This window comes from Sceloporus undulatus, chromosome 4, assembly GCF_019175285.1.
Source record: "Sceloporus undulatus isolate JIND9_A2432 ecotype Alabama chromosome 4, SceUnd_v1.1, whole genome shotgun sequence".
NCBI lineage: Eukaryota > Metazoa > Chordata > Lepidosauria > Squamata > Phrynosomatidae > Sceloporus > Sceloporus undulatus.
Genome location: NC_056525.1, coordinates 80,629,565 through 80,647,585, shown reverse-complemented (window position 1 = coordinate 80,647,585; position 18,021 = coordinate 80,629,565). Strand labels below are relative to the sequence as shown.

At 37.3% G+C, this 18,021-nt stretch overlaps 1 protein-coding gene across 1 annotated transcript in view; it reads left to right on the top strand.

The window, feature by feature from the left end:
• Window positions 1-18,021, top strand: part of FAF1 (Fas associated factor 1) — a 251,438-nt gene that overhangs the window by 207,910 nt on the left and 25,507 nt on the right. Inside the window, exons 15-17 of the mRNA XM_042462675.1 lie at window positions 392-480; window positions 15,220-15,300; window positions 17,836-17,913. Of these exons, the coding sequence (XP_042318609.1) occupies window positions 392-480; window positions 15,220-15,300; window positions 17,836-17,913 (248 nt within the window). The remainder of the gene's footprint in view (window positions 1-391; window positions 481-15,219; window positions 15,301-17,835; window positions 17,914-18,021) is intronic.

The window sequence follows — 18,021 nt, the reverse complement described above, 5'->3', positions numbered from 1 at the left end:
TGATTTTTAATATAGAAGCATCCAAGTTCACAAAGATAAGACATCTCTAGTCTCCACTCCACCCTGATGCTATTTTGTAATGTTTTCTCTTCAGTATCTTAGTTTCAGAAATATGAAGACACAAGAGAAAGCAGTAGTCCAGGAATAAATGTTTTCATTTATTGTTGCATTCATTACACTTGCTTGCAAATTTAGGAACTTTTCTTTATAATATATCAGTCACCCAATAATAAGAATAAGAATTTAAACATCTTTACTCATTATACCATATAAAAACCAACCCCACTAGGTATCATTTTTGGATTATTTCTAGAATTATGATCTTTTCTTCTTTTTTAAAGAAAAAATACTTTTAATAATATGAAGTTCAGCAATCTTTTTTTGTTGCTAGGTAACACAACAGTGGATGAGCTAATGATGAGGCTGATGGCTGCAATGGAGATCTTCAGTGCTCAGCAGCAAGAAGACATAAAGGATGAGGTGAGAGCTGGACATCACTTCAGATACCTAATGAATTTAAAATAAAGACTTCTCTGCCTCTACAGATAATTACATTTCACACAACTACTGTAGATTGTTTGTGCTATCTGTACTAGCCCTGATTCAGTATCAATTACATATATAAAGTTACCAAATGCTAAGGAAGATGGGGTCCTTACACCTTTAAAAATTGTAGAGAGGGCTTATTTTGGAAAGTTTTATATAATGAGAGGGCTACTGTCTTGCTTTCTATTACGTCACGTTAATAACATGATGCCCTTCTGTCTCCATGGTGAACCAGCATAGCCCTGCCGTAGTCAGGATCATCACTTTGAAGTTGTTGTGTATTTAAAAACAGAAGGTATCCAGAAGAAATGTGCACTTTAGAGCAAAATATTAGTATATAGCATTCAAATAACTGAATTGTAAAATTAAAGGGGGGGGGGAATCATAATATGATAGGGAGAAGAGCTATAGCTGGTTTTGCATACTTTTTAAATGGTAAAGATGAACTTTCCACACAGAGGTGCAATGGCAGTGGAGTGTTAAATCTCTAAACTGGTAAGAATTATTATTATTATTATTATTATTATTATTATTATTATTATTAATAATAATAATAATAATATTATAGTTTATTTCTATAGCACTGTAAATATACACAGCACTGTACATACAAATAATCAAATCAACAAAAATAAAACCTGCCAATGGCGTACAATCTACAAAATATGTATAAAACAACAGGTAATAATATAAAATAGAATTGGTAAAAATAAGCAGGCAGCAATTAAAACATCAACATCAACCATCTAATCAAAAATCAGATAGATAATCACACAGTGCCTGGGAACGCTTCCCTGAACAGGATAGTATTCAACTCAGATTTAAAAGTGGTCAAAAAAGTGATGGCCCGTGTTCGTAGGGAAAGAAGGTTCCAGGAGTGAGGGCAGCAAGTGAGAAGGGACGAATCCAGGATGGGGCAGCAGACCTTGACTACTAGAATGGAGGGTACGAGTTGGAATGTAAGGAGAGAGAAGTTCAGATAATGGAGTGCTTTAAGAAGTGCTTGAAAAAGACAAACTCAACTTCATAGACTTGATGGAGAATGGGGAGGAGAACAAAGTATTATGGTTGTGATAGTGTGCCCAGTAAAATCACAGGCATTTTCTGAAAGGCACATGTAATTTCCAAGAACATTCATCCAGTAATGCAATAACATCCAGTAATGCACAGAAAACATTATCTTTGAATATTGGGAGAATGAATTTTTTTTAAAAAAAAAATGTGAAGAATGCTTTTCATTATTGCATCAAAAATTATCTAGAAATGCCCAAATATGAGTTCAGAGGGTTTTTTCCCCAGTTCATATTATTCCTTTAAACTTACTATTTATTTATTATAACAGATTTAAACCTCCATGCATCTATATAGATACCAGAGCTAAGAGTCACTCTTTTGTTAGCGTTTTAGAAAAATGCTGCTGGGTTTCTGTTTTTGCACTTAGAGTTTGGCTTCACTTCAAGGCATATGTTTCCATTTGATGAATGAAACTGTTATTCAACTAATATGTTGGGTAGTGGAACGGGGCAAAAAACACCCAGAGAACTTCTACAGTGTACAAATATATTTAAAACAATTAAATAGTTAAGATAATGCTAATTCCCAAGCAAGTCAACAACTTTCTCGCTTGTATAAAAAAGAGAGTGCAGTGATGGCAGGAGGAAGACTTGGCCGGCTCTAGGCAGCCTGCTCTGTGTTATCCTGGCTTCATGGATGGGTGGAAGAGTTGAACAGTTGAAAATATGGTTTGGAAAATTGCCTCAGCTCTGATAAAATCCATTTCCTATGTCCCCACTAGTGGCCCCTTAGTGGCCTCCTAGTAGCCTGGCTTTAAGGACCCCCCCCCCCCCACTCCCATGAAGCTGGTTGTGTCCTCCTTTTGCCTGCTTCTTTCCTGCCACCACTGTCTCCAGCATAACTGTACTACTGTAGCAGTAGGATCTCAGCATAAATTATATTGGATATGTTCATGTAGTGAATTGAAGAAAAGCAACTGTGATGAGGATTTTCCCTAACTTTTCTCTTATCTGATATAAAATGTGGACTTTTGAGAGTTCTTGGGTCTGAACAAATTCATGGTTAGCCTTGAATGAGAGTGGCCCCAAGTTTTAAAAAACCAACATGTTGTGCATATTGAGAGGTGTTCTTAAAACATTACACATATACTGTAACTTGCAAAGGGACACAGTTTTAAAGGGACCCAGTTGTATTGCCTGTTTGCAGAGCCAGTTGCTCCAAATGTTCCTACTTTGTATTAACACTATTTTTTAAAAAGCTGTATAGCTTCAAATTGGTTTTGATCTCAGAAGCTATGTGTGGTCTGCAGTAGGTGATGTGCAGTTCTTGTATACTGTAGATTTAATTGATCTGTTCTCATATTATTTAATGAAATTGTCTAATACATCTAAATATATTAGAATAGCTATAACTCTGTTGTTGTCTGCCTTCAGGTCATTTCTGACTTGTGGCAACCCTACGGTGGACCTATCATGGGGTTTTCTTAGCATGATTTGTGCATAGCAGGTTTGTCTTTGCCTCCCTTTGAGGCTGAGAGAGTGTGACTTGCCCAAGGTCACCCATTGGGTTTCCATGGACAATTAGGGATTCCAACCCTGGTCTCCAAAGTCATAATGCAACACTCAAACCACTATACCAGACTGGCTCTTCGTTATAAAATTTCTGTTATTTAGCATTTTGTGAATTGGTAACATTGTGGATGATTGCTGGTTTTTATGAAAGTTGATCACTGGATCAAATTCTTAAAGCAAAGTAGAGAAGTGACGTCTCTGTTTTGGCTACTACTGTTGTTTTCTGTTAGGGTGAGCTGAGAATCACAGGATGTAAGTTCTGTAACTCACGAATTTGAGCCTATAACAATATTCCTTTTCAGTTAGAAAAGATTTTAAATGATTTTTTAATTAAACAGTAAAGGTATTTTACCAACATTATGTTTTTAATATGTCAAAATTTAGAAATAAGAATGTCAACATGAAAATATTTTGCTTCTAAGTACTATAGTTAAAATTATGGAACTATTCTGAAATAAGGAATTTTCATTCTAACTTGAGGATCTTTATTTATTTCACTTTATTTTGTTTATTATATCATGTGTGTGTATAAAAATCTTTCTTAGTTTTCACTATGAATGTCAGGAACACTGTGAAAAAAAAGTAGCTAATTTTTCTTTCATAATAATTAAAGCTGGAAAAAACAGTGTACATTACTACTCTTTCAAAGCAGCCTTGACAATATTCATATTCTCATTCATTACTGTGAAGGACTCTTAGCAATATGAGCAAGAGGAAGTATAACATCTTTCAAATCTGTCAGTGTTTCAGATGCACAAAAAATAGACACATACCTGGTATACAGTAGTGAGATATTTATCTGCTACTTTCTAAATTGAGAATGACATTTACAAGTAATGAAGTACTTAGTTAGGAATCTGGAGTAATAGACGTATTGCCATTCAAGATTATTGTTATCATCACTGAAGAGACATTGATTGACAATAATTCACTAAACACATTATTCAACCATTTAAATCTTGTATCTCGTTAGTACAAGATTTACTGATTTATTGTAGAATAATCTGAATGTAAGTTATCTGCGTTTATATCTAATATATACATTTTTCTTGCTTGTTTCCATCTAAGTCATTCACAATGAAAATGGCTTTAATTCCTTTGTACTCAATTGCAATTTTAATTATGAGGGTTGCAAAATTAAAATCTGTGCTAGCATGTCACTGAATATTTTATTGCATTTTGAGAACAAGGAGTCAAAATACACACACACACATTTAAAAAAACTGATTTATTCAGAACTCGGAAATTCAGGTTACACATTAGTTCAGTTTGCTTTAAAACACTAGATCATATGTTATCTTGGCATGCAACTTTAAGGACTCTGGCCACTATCTTTTGAGTTCGTAGAAAGTAATGGGTATATCTGCCTAAATCATGTCTTTGCAAAGCAAAGGTGGGCAAAGTCTGGCCCATGGGCTACATTCAGGGCCATTCTTATGGTCCCCAGGGGGGTGTCTATTTTTTGGAGGGGGGATCGTTCTTTTGCCCCCAAATATCCCCAGATAGCTTCTACGGGGGTTAGGGGAGATGTTTTCCACATGTATGGTATCTGCATCTCTCCCTCTCTCTCTCTCTCTCTCTCTCACACACACACACTCACACTCACACTCACACACACCTTTTTACATATCCTGGAAGCAGAAAAATAAACTTCAAATCATGAGTGCAACAAAGTGGCTACTCATTTAGCAAAACTCCCAATAGCCCTGTTAAGATATCTTGCGGGATTATGTGAAGCCTGCAAGTAGAGGGGTGAGGCCGTGTTGTGGGCTTTTCATTCCATATTCTCTCAGCCTCTTGAGAGCCTCTTGATTTTATCACACAGAGAGTTTGGAGATTGAAGGGACAGGGGAGGATGGGGAATGGACAGGTGAGGATGTCGAAGGAAAGCTGGTACATGCATTTTCCTTCTGCCCTTTTATTGTCCTCATGTGCTCAGACGAGTGGGCCAAGGTCTATCATAGAATTTAGCTCAGGTTTGAGGGCTCATTTGAGGAATGGACCAGTTTTGTTGCTCAGAATGACTTTAAGAAGACTAGAATTCACTAGGTAATGTGCCAGATAGAGAGTATGTATTGGTACAATCTGTATTTTATGTACTTAAGAAGAGGCGTTGGCATGTGAAGCAAAATATTGTTTTTCATCTGTTTGCTAGTTAACATGTAACGTTATTTTGTAAAACTTGTTCCTGACAGTTTGTGTTTAAAGAGCAAGTCCTTCTTTTCTCACAATGACCTTACTACTCTTAACATAAATGTTCTTTCAAAATGTGACAATAGCAAGCAGGATACAGATTCCGGTTTCCGTTACTGTTTTGTTAGTGGCAACAGTAAGTCATCCTAAACCACAAAAGCTAAACAGAAAGTTCTTCTGAGGTTTTTGGTAGCTCTTTTTAAAAGTCAATATGCATCCTTCTATTGTACACTGAGTCACTAAAGATGGTTTTGTCTATATAGGCAAGACATAATTCTGCTGAGCAGGGCCAGGAGTCAGTCAGTAGTGAGGCAGTATACACACTTTGGCAGATTTATATCTTGTATATCTAAAATTCTAAGATAAAGATAGATATATAACCTAACATACTTAAGCATAGCATTTAACAGTGCACACACTTATGGGGCAAGATGTTTCACAATTACAGAAAAGCTCATGGAATGGGAGATACAGTACTCACAGCCTTGCTGATATTGAGAAGAAAACAATGGGATTTGCACTGATACCATTTGGACACTGTGTTGTTTCTAGATGCTATTTTGGTCAATATCCAGCCAAGGTTGTTGGTTCCCCCTTCCCATTTAGAGCTGAAAAGCCTTGGGAGTCACCTGGTGAACTTTGGAAAACCAGAGAAGTTTGGTTTGCATATGGGCCACTTTTTCCATACCTATGTTCTTAGAAAACTAAAGCACACACCACTGTTAAGGGGAAAGGGCAACAGCAGCGTGAGTAGGTGAATTATGTATTTTAGATTGTGTTCTTCATGCTCAGTAAGGGTTTCATAAATTTAAAAGGCAGATCAAGGATCTAATATCGGTCATAGAAGTGACCTTGGGCATGTCACACTCTCTCAGTCTCAGAGAAGGACAATGGCAAACCTCTCTTAACAAATGTTGTCAAGAAAATCCCATGATAGGTTTGCTTTGGGTTGCCATACGTTGGAAATGACTTGAGGGCACATAACAGCAAACATAGAAGTCACCCTGCTACCTCACTGTATATTGCTGTCCTCTCAAACAGGATTAGTAGGGACATTAACTATTGTGGATTGTATTTCTGTCATAGGATTCTCTACAGTACTTTTTTTCTGCCTGAGGCAGCAAATTGTATTTCTTCCTGTTCTTAACCAAGAACCAAAGGAACAGGGAATCTTTTCGCTGAATTTGTATGCACCCTTTTCTTCAAATCAAATCAATGAATTTCCTTAAAAAAAATAGTAACACTTTCCATTAACCTTAATGATTTGTGACTGTGTATATAATTTAAATGCCTTGACTTAATGAACGTGTATCCAGAAAAATCGGGTGATTAAAGAGGGATGTGTGCATGGGTGAAATGGGTGTTCTGTTCTGCATGAAGGATTATCAAAATTTAATGGGAATGATAGTCTGGGTTAATAAATATACAGTGGATAACTGTATATAATAATCTGAATATGTCCAAGAACATGGGGGTTCCCTGTCTGTCACCTAGATGAGTTCCTAACTGGAAAATCTGCTGCTCTACAATGATAGTCCATGCTGCTACTGTGTATTTGGAACCAGAATTGCTGGTGCTGGTGATAAATATTTAAAACTAGAACAGCTTGGGAGCTTGATACTTGAAAGCATGCCTGTTCCTATATATGCCTGCCCAAGATTGAAGTCTGCTGGAGGAAATTTCCACCAGGGAAACAATACATTGTGTACCATTGGAGGCAAGGGAGCAACACTGTGTGAGGATATGAGAAAGGGCCTGTTGTATTGTCTGTACTCTGCACAGTGATAAGATCTTTTGGGAAATTAGCTGAATTGGATAAGTGACAGAGATTGTTGAACAGAGTACTTTAAGATTGCTACATTCTCATAGTTTCCCAAATTTGAGAAAAAAGCATGGGAAATGCTCTCTGACATGTTTGGATTGAATCTGCAAATGTGCAGGTCCAGATTATTAAATTTCAAGTAACTGAAATATTTTATATAAATATAGGTACTATTATTTCCATTGTGAGTCACAATTAGGTACTTTTCAGTCCCACAACAGGGGCTTCCTAAAATTTTTGAAAACCATAGGCAACTAAATGGCTGTGGATTGCATTGTAATATAGGACCTGAACAGACAGGCCAAAATAAAGCAGATTCAAGCCACTTTGGAGGTGTACTGTTTAAATGATGCACGCATCTTAAGAGGCCGGAAGCCATGCCGAAATTGCGTTCTGGTCCTTAGGACTGAAGTGCAGATTAAGTGTGGCTTCGAGCCTCTTAGGACGTGTGCATCATTTAAACAGCACACTACTTTATTTTGGCCTGTCTGTTTGGGCCCATAATAACAATAAGGTTCTCTTGAGTAGTAATAATGTCCTTGAGAGGATATGAGCTAGAGTCAGTGGCCATTTCTGTCCCTAGAGGAACCAGTTGAAGTGGGGCAATATAACTGCCTCTAATTTTAAAATGTTGGTGAGTAGATCTTAGGTGGAAACAGCATGAGAAACACCAGTCATTTATTAAACTTTTTGTGTTTAAGGAGTGTACAGTGTTAAAAAGATATGTCCACAGCTTTAGTGTTTACATTTGGCTTTTAACTTGACTGTTGATGGACGATTCTGGCATTGCATGATAGGCAAGAACAGAGCATGAATTTGTCACATATGAAACTAATGAGAAGAGATCCATGATTAAACAATGGTATTACAATTCAACACACCTGTTTTGAGCCTCCTTTATGCATTTTTCCTCTTTTGCCTGAGGAAGAGACTTCTCAATGGATTACAGTAACACTTTTTGACAAGCTTATACAGGGTGGAGTTCCTATGTACTGACAGGGCCCATTTGATGATATCTCGATAATGCATTCTTTTTATTTTTGCTGTCAGAATTTATTACTGTAAAAGCACTGACTGTTACACAGCTGGTCTGACTTGTCTACATTTTAAAGTTAAGTAACAGTAGGTCTAACTTAGTGTTTATTTTTCTTGTTATGCAACATTTAACCCTCATTGCTTTAGGATAAGATGCATGGAAGATATATATTGTCCTAACATTGCTTGAAAAAAACTTCCTTTATTTGCAAATCCAGGTTGACAATATCTATTCACTTTGACTTCCCATTAGATAGTATTTCACTCGTATTCTTGAAAATCATAGTTGTTGGTTTTCTTTCAGCAGTGGAAATGAGAGTATCAGTGCTAAAGGCCAGGAAAGATTGTTCTAAACCATCTAAGTTTGTACATTTTATAGGCTGGCTTTCCATATGTGTCAGTTAAATCCCAATTTGTGTTGAAGTTATTGATCTGGAATATATATATATATATATTCAAAAAGAAACATTAACTTCACAAAGTAGCTTATTCTGTCAGGTATTCTACTTTTACAAATAGGTTTCTTGATTTTTCTCAGTTTTTCTTAATACACTGCTAGGTTTTTTTGTATAAATACTATAAATTATAAAAAGTGTTGCATAATCATACTTGTATGATTCAACTTTAGTCAAACAGAATATTTTCTTGTGGGAAAACAATATCTTTATCTGAGAGTATGGGGTGACTGGACATTTGTAGAAATGTCTTCCAGAACTATCTCTATATCTCACAAAATCTGTTATTCATTTTTATCTCTTTATATTGTTTAAGTTTCCTAAGTTTACACTTCACCCTTTTCTACATAATACAATAATGTCCCTAGCTGTTTATTTTATTGCATGGTAAAAATGTCTTGCATAATTTGGGAAAGACCAGCTCTTGCTTGTCTGTGCAATACATTTAGTGGTGGTGCAGACACTGTTTAATATTTTTCAATATTAATTTCAGCCACTTGCCTCTAACATATGTACAATTGGCCCTCTGTATCCACAGATTCTGTATTCACGGATTCAACCTTTTTTTTAAAAAAGACTCCAAAAACCAAACCTTGATTTTGTTTTTTTTATAAGGGACACCATTTTACTACACCATTGTATATAATGGGATTTGGTATTCATGGGAATCCTGGAATCAAACTCTGGCAGATACCAAGGGCCCACTGTATACATTGTATTTTACGATTTACAAAATTGTACCATGTACAAAAGTACACCTTCCATAAAAAGATATAGGGAACTGAAATGTGTCATATACAGTCTTAATAAGAAAACCTAGAATAATCCAACTAGACTTTGACAGTTACAGATTAATTTATAAGTATTATACAACTTTCTTGCATTCATATGATTGTACTCTTAAGTCAAGATATGAATAGCTTCTGTATGTAGAGACAGCCCTTTCATTCTTCCATTGTGCAATACCATATTTAGACACCCACTGTGATTACCATATTTAGAACAACCATTAATGTTAAATCATGGTTTGAAGTTGGTTTAATATTATGTCTTGTTCCAAAGCTAGTTGCCATTTTTTTGGTTCATATGTCATAGGAAATTATGTTTAATTGAATACTCCCTGGTTTAAGAACAGTTTGCCTGAAGAGGCAAAGGGACTTTGTGAACAGGAAACATTTTATTAATATCCCAGTTTAATAAGCCAAGAAATTATTGTTGGGCCTTTGCCTGTAAACAATCTTTGTGTTGCACTTTATAATACAGTATATCCCATTATTTTTGTTCCAAAACACAGAAAGCATCAATCACTTAATGGATTTCTGTATCTCAGGTTGCTTTTAAACCACTGGACTGGGAGCTCAAAACAAACAAACAAACAATCCCTCAGAACACACACACATAAACACATACCCAATGAATATGGTTATTGAGGAAAGGAGGCTATCTGGGGACAAAGTAGATTTTGTTAAGACTGTTAAAGGTTTTTTGAAAAATCTTTTTTCAATTGCAGTAGCAACAATCCTGGCAAGTTTTTTGGAATAAAAAAAAATCTGTGCTTAAAGATAGTATACAAAACTATGAGAATATCATGCATTCATTTGGGCAGCTTTTATATCTATCTATCTACTAATGCACATGCACACAATTATAAAATGTACATGACTGTCAGCTTTAGAAGAACAAATTAATGTTTCCTATTATGATGTTTTGTTTATACAAGCTTGGTGTTTTTTCTTTAACACTCCCATGATTAGCTGCAGGCACTAATCGTTTTTACTTCAGGTGTGGTTCAATCTAAGCTATGAAATAGATACTCATACTTTCCAAATACAGAAATATGTAAGATGAATGCCTTGTATTTCAGGGCATTATGACCTATTTATTGCTGTGAGGCTTTTTTAAAAATGACTCATATCTCCAACCTTTAATTGATCCAGAGATTACTAATGGTAAAACATGACCCATGAAATAATGTTTTGCGTGTTAAATATGTAGTTCTTAAGAATTGCAGATTTTTATACTTTGCCACCAGTGCCAAATAAGAAAATTCTTTACTTAACATATATTAAATTGGTTGGGTGGGGATGTTTTTTTTATTTTCAGTGAATTAAGAAACATTGATAGTATTAACATAACTATAGATTATTTACAAAAACTTTCTCTGTGTCACTGTGTATCAATATATCAAAGAGAAAAGACTTTTGAGGACTTCTAAAGTGGGACCGTATTGAAAGACAATGAATATCAGTGAAAATTTCGTTTCTGAATACATCTGAAGTAGATGTAAATCTACAAAAGCTCATGCTGCCACCTTCTTACATTCTTTAGTCTCAAAGGTGCTACAAGATCTGTCTAGATTGTGTTTCTGTTACAGATAGGTTAGAAGACAAGTTGTAGCATTTTTAATATTTTCACAGAATGAACGAGAACAGGATTTTGATTACCAGACAGTTCTTGTTCTATATGGGATTTGACTTCAAACCACTACTTCAGGATTAGCACTACTTTTTTACAGTTTCGTCTCTCTCTTCATTGCTAAAATGTACTCATGCCTTTCCCCAGCTGGGCAAGGTTTCGCTGCTAAATATAATAAAGTGAGAGACTGGAACATTTCTCATAATGTGCTTCTGCAGATATTTATTCCTAAATACACTCAAAATGAAGTATGTATTTATGGTTGTTGTAATGTGCCTTGAAGTCAACTTTGATTTATGGCAACCCTATCCTAGGGTTTTCTTGGCAAGATTTATTCAGAGAACGTTTGCCATTGCTTTTCTCCAAAGCTGAGAGAATGTAAGTTGCTTAAGGTCACCAAGTGGGTGTCTATGGATAAGTGATGGTTTGAATCATGGTCTCCCAGAATCCTAATCCAACACCCAAATCACTAAAATTATGCTGGTTCTGCATATAGGACTGTTAGTTTCCCAAGTTATTTTACAGAGAAATTCCTAAACACATAGAAAAAACAAGAACAACAAATAACAAAAAGGCAAACAGTAAATAAACACAAGAGCCAAGTGCAGAATATAATTCAAAATTATATATTCAGCCAGCTAGCAGCCTATAGAAAGTTTTCATGCAATGATGGAATGCCCAGAGGAAGGCAGTCAATCAGCATTCTCTGGGGAAGGAATTCCAAAGCCTAGGCACAACTATGGAAGAGGACTGTCTTCAAGCTGGTCACACCTCAGATGATGGTGGGATACTTAAGAGGGCTTGTGTAGTTGAGGAGATGGGTCTGCCATTGTGAACCAGCTAAACCTTTAAATAACTTGGTTTATGGATTTAAAATGGATAGCAATACTTCACATTGAGCTTAGAATTAGGCCAGAAGGCATGCTTTGGGAGTTACTAGTAAAATCAGACAGTCCTGGAGACTTTAACCTTTGCAAGCAGATGGAACATTTATGCTGGTGCTAAAGCTGTTACTGAATAAATATGATATATAGGTACCTTTTCAAATTTGCTTAGCAATGGAGTCTTTAGTTGTGGTATCCTTGAAGCAAAAAAATCAGAGTGATTTTTCTCCCCAATCCTGTACCTAGAAGTCATTTTTTTGGAAGCAAGAGAAAGTTCCCTGTTCTGGAATCTGTTGCCTGAAATACTACTTAGAATTGGCCCATGGTAAGGCCAGGACTCACTCCAAAGCAGCACTGCAGTACATTTGTTCGGTTACGTAGCAAGACCACTTCAAGATGATAACCTGCTTATATACCTCCTTCTGAAGAGAAGCTGCTGTTTTGCATTGTTGACTCATTTCTTCTTTGCAAGCCATAACACTCCCAGGATTTTGCTAGAGTATAATATAAATCTTGAAAATAAATCAATAAATAACACAGTAGAAGCAGTAAATTTGAACAATGTCTGTAAAACAGTCAAGGTATAAAGATGACTGACTCAAGTGAAGTTTAAGAGTAGGAAAGAAGAAGAAGAGGGAAGATGCTTAGCTTTCTTAGTAAAGCTGGTCCTTTTCTGGTGCTGTAAATGCTAAATATGATTGGTGGTAACTGCAGAAGAGGAATGTCCTTTGCCGATGCTCCAAGGGGCCAAGAAACCTTGGGAGTAGGACTGTTGCTGGCAGTATGCAAATATTTATTTTTGCAAGTATGAAAGGGTATAACCATTTCCTCTGTAATCTTTTCTTACACTGATGAAGTTCTGTACTGCAAATTGCTTGCTCTGCAGTGCAACATTAATCTTAATTAAAACATAGTATTTAAAAAAACTATGCAAATATTTTAGGTAGTTAAACCTCTTACTTGAGTAAACAATTTTCTATTGTCTAGCCAATGAACTTGATTACAAGGTGCATTTGCGTAGGAAACTGTTCACTTTGAAATAGAGGTTTAGCTCTGGCATTTCACATCTTTGTGAAGCAAGGCAGTCATGCATAATACATTCATACATTCCTGACATCCCTTTCATAGTCCATTGAAAAGGATAATTCCAACAGAAAGAAGAACTAAACGGAGGAAAATGCCTGATACTCTTAGTTGTCTTTCTGGAAAAATACAGTATCATACCAGCCAGTATCTGAGAATCCAGCTGAGGTAAAACTAGCCTAGTCTCCAACAACTGCTGTTCTTTTTTACCATACATGATAGAGTTCCATTTCCCAACTTGTGTTGAAAGTATAAAAGTCATTATAAAATCTGGTGTTAAAAAGCAGAGCCAGTGAATTTTGCAGTCGTGGGTAAAAGGAGTCCTCGATGAATATGACAGCGTCTGCACCAACAGAACCGATTCCAAAGCAGACATATCTTCATGCATGTATTCTCCTTGGTATTCGTTCCCAATAATATGCTATTAATATCAGGCTATGAAGATTGAAATGTAACAATAGTTTTTTTTTAATTTTCTATTTCTGTTTCTATTTTCTTTATGCACAAAATGTGTCCAGCTGCACATTAGAATAGTGCCTGCAGCAGAGAGAAAACTACTTTGGCATATTCAGATATCTGAAGAGCAGTCACAGAGAAGATAGAACATACTTGTTCTGTGAACAGTACAAGAAGTTATGTGTAAAAATAGCAGAGAAACAGGTTTGGACTTCCCAATGGTAGAAGCTGTTCAACAGTAGAATACATGGTAGAGAAGACAGTGGACACTACTTTACTGAAAGTTTATAAGCAGAGGCTGGACAGCTGAAGATGCTACTGTTCAAGGGTAGGAAGAGTGTGGCCCTGGGGGCCAGATCACTCCCAATACTGATTTCCCAGTCCATGCCCTGTAGACATTTTTGGACCCAGCTTTTTCTTTAAAAGAAGTGTGAATTCTTTATCCTAATAGACTCCAGAAGCAGTAGTTCACCTTCTGAAAGGGTTACAGAATATGCTGCACTGCTTAGCATTTTAAAATGTCTATTTTTCAAAAGTAAATAGATTAAGACATGTGAAATAATTTAGTATATTAAATCAAGGATGAGCAATTTTGGTGAGTTTGGAAGTCACCTGTAGACTTCGCCATTGGCTGACCTCTCCCACTGCCTGCTACTGAAATCCAGCAGAGCCGCAGCAATCTGATGTGGAAAAGCCCCACTTTCAGTTGTCTAAAAATGCACCCCCCCCAAAAAAAACCCTCCCCATTCTGCATTTAGGATGCATATACTTTGTGGTTTTAGAGATATGTTGAACTCCTGGAAATCTCTCACAGGCTTCCAGGACTAAAATATCCCTCTGAAACAAGATACATGCCCCCCCCCCCACATGACTTATTTTAGCACTCACACAAGGATCTTTTTGCTGCTGTCCTAGGAATTTCAGGTAAAGTATTTACTTTCCATAAAACCTGGTCAAAATGTTCTGACATAGACAGAGCAGCTCTTTGACTGGCATGGGCTGTTGCGTATTTGGTCTTGATGTCAAGTTTCATCTCTCTTGCCCAAAGGTAGGAATATTCACACTCATCCTCTCAGCCTGTGCTGCCCAGATTTTAGTGGGCTGCAAGCAGAAAGCAAACGTACACCAGTGGTCTTATGTATGCAAAAGAGATGTCAGTTCTTGTAACTATGCATTCTGTACCTACAAGGCAGTGAGGCCTTGCATGAATGATAACTTATTACTCTATACTGTCTAGATAGAATAAATACTTTGTTTAAAAAATTTTTAAAAGATGTCAGTGAAATTTTGAATATGAGCAAATGTAATGGAATTGGGGAAATTTGCTTAATGAACTTTCCAACTTTCTCCTCTTACTATTAACTATATTGTCACTAAACTGCATACAAAGTTAAAACACATCTAATATATACATATATGTTTTGAACTTCTGTGTGTTTGTACGCACATGTGCAAAAATACATTCTTCACATCTGTTTTGCCTGATGAAAATGGGAGTGCTCTATAGATTCTTTAGCTAAGCTTTTTGGCCTAGACTGAGAGAGAGTCTGTATAACCTTATGGTTGAATTTCATTATATTTTTGATAAATTAGACAGATCTAAACTTATTCCTCTTGGGTCAATAGTTTAAGAAGCCATCATAATCATTAGTCAAATTAATCTAAATAAGCTACCTCATATAAAATGAGATAGTATTGTGGTAAGAATCCTAATCTTGACATTTTTTTCTTCTTTCATCTTTTAGGATGAACGTGAAGCCAGAGAGAATGTGAAAAGAGAGCAGGATGAAGCTTACCGGATTTCTCTTGAAGCAGATAGGGCAAAGGTATGTTCCATTCTTGGCTGCAATGTTTTTTTTTAAATGCTATATTTAAGATGAATAATGGGACTTGAAAAATTAGATTGTGGACGCCAACTATTTTAATTTAACCCCGCGCCCCATGTCTCATCCGGAGACATGGGGCACGGGGTTATCAGTACGCTGATGACACCCAAATCATTTTCTCTATGTCTCCGACTGATGCAGTGACCGAGGATGGCGTCTCTCCTCTCGTGGCCTGTCTAGAGTCAGTAATGGGCTGGATGAGGGAAAACCGACTCAAATTGAATCCAGAGAAAACGGAGGTACTAGTGATAGGTTCCCCTGGTCCAGGAATGGCGGTGGTTCCACCTGTCCTGAACGGGGTCACGCTCCCTGTGAAGGACTCCGTGCGCAGTCTGGGGGTGCTTCTTGACTCGTCGCTTCACCTGTCTGCTCAGGTGAATGCGACGGTCAAGAGCACCTGTCATCAGCTTCGGCTGATTCGCCAGCTGCACCCATACCTGGCCCAGAGGGACCTAGAAACTGTTGTACATGCTCTGGTAACTTCGAGACTGGATTTCTGCAATGTACTCTACATGGGGCAACCCTTATACCAAACTCGGAAGCTACAATTGGTGCAGAACATGGCAGCCCGGCTGGTCACTGGTGCCCCCAGGACCAGCCATATAACACCGGTTTTAAAAGATCTCCATTGGCTGCCCATTCGCTTCCGAGCCCAATATAAGGTGTTGGTAATTACCTATAAAGCCCTAAATGGCTTGGGCCCAGGATACCTAAAGGACCGCCTCTCCCCGTACATTCCGCCTCGCACCCTCAGAACGTCTGGGCAGCAGCTACTGAAGGTGCCTGGGGCCAGGTTAGTCTCCACGACTCGGAAGACGTTTTCCATAGCTGCCCCAGCCCTTTGGAACGCGCTGCCCACTGAGCTCCGCTCGTCCACTACCCTGGCCCAATTTAGGAAGGATCTCAAAACCTTCCTATTCCAGCAGGCATTCCCCGAATAAATATCCTGTGGGCCTCCCTCCTCTTTCGTGGCCAAGAGGCTGGGCTATGGGGCTTTTTATTGTTGCCTTGTTTTAACTGTGTTTTAAATGTGTATATTATTGTTCGATTGTTTTAACCTGTTGTGAGCCGCCCTGATCGTAGGAAGGGCGGCATATAAATAAAGTTTTATTATTATTATTATTATTATTTGGAAACATGCCTAAAACCAGTTCCAAATTAGAACCTATTTTGTACCCAGTGATTTTTTTATGACAGAGGTGGTCAAAGATTAGTCTGTTTGAAGAGAGACCCAAGGGTGTCACTGGGGCTTTGGGGTGGGTGGTGGGACACACCAAGTGACACCTTAAGGGAGTGACACCACTGCTCCCCAACACCTGCCTTTTGGCAGAAGCAGGCTGTGGCATTTGTCTGCGTCTCTTTAAAACACTGAATTGATGGTGTGTCTGGTGAGGCTCAGTTGGAAAAGAAAGAAGAAGTTTATTTTTGAAAGGTTTATTTTTTAAAATTTAAGTTTTTTTAAAAAAATTAAATACTTTTTAAAAAAATCAATGTTTAAATTATTTTAAACTTTCTTTTAAAACATCACATCTTACCAAATGTTCACTTTAATCACATGAAACTGTGTACATGTAAATATATTTAGGCTGCGTATATAATATTGTAATTTAAAGGTACAGTGAACCCTTGTCTTATGCAGGGGATTCATTCCGGACCCCCCACGTAAGTGAATTTTGCCTATGCCCAAGCCCCATTCATTTGAATGCTCGTGCGCGCAGAGGTGCGGCGGCTGAATGGGATGCGCCACCCCTTGCTCCCCGTGGCTTGAGTGCGTGCGCTCAAAGCCGCATATAGCATGCCTGCGTATAACGCGGGTGTGCTGTATAACTTTAATTTTGCTAGTTGGTTATGTTACAACTATTGCTATTACATTCAGTGATATACAGGAATTACTATTTATGAGTAACTTTAATACAAAAACATTATTAAAGATTCTATATGGTGTGGTATGGGAGGAGGTTAATGGGAGGGGGGGTGACATTATGATGCCAGCTCTATTAACACCATTATGGAGACCTGCTACACTTGAGGAAGCACTCCAGTTTGGCTGCATGCTTCCTCAACTGTGGTTGTTCTCCATATGTGCATACTGTATTTATGCTTGGAAAACTCGCTCTTATTGCATTCATTAAACATTGGTGAAAAGGAGGAATGTGTGGTTTCAACTGTTGTCCAAACCAGCCCTTTCAGCTCCATAGCCCCTACTGTGTGAAGTTTCAGTGTCTAGAAAAGGTCATATGTACCTTCCTTTATATGTATATGTTCTTTGTTGTTCATTCTGGTTTGTGAATATCTTAAAACAAGAGTTACTCACTGGAGGAGGAGGCAAAGCTGGTGGGGGGGGGAGATGTGTGAAAGACTGTAGAATGCATACTGTTTTGAAAAATCTATCTTTTGTGCTTCAGGAAATGAGGGCCATAAAGACATGTAAATGACAAGTCATATCATATCTTACTTTTTGTCTCTGTTCTTTAGAGGGAAGCACAAGAAAGGGAAATTGCAGAGCAGTTTCGTTTGGAGCAGATTAGGAAAGAACAGGAAGAAGAACGTGAAGTAAGACATTTTCTCTTTTTTTCTTTTGCCTTTTAGTGGGATTTGCTATGGTAGGAATTGATTTCAATGTTAGCTTGAAAAATAAAATTAAGAAAGCACTTGTATAAT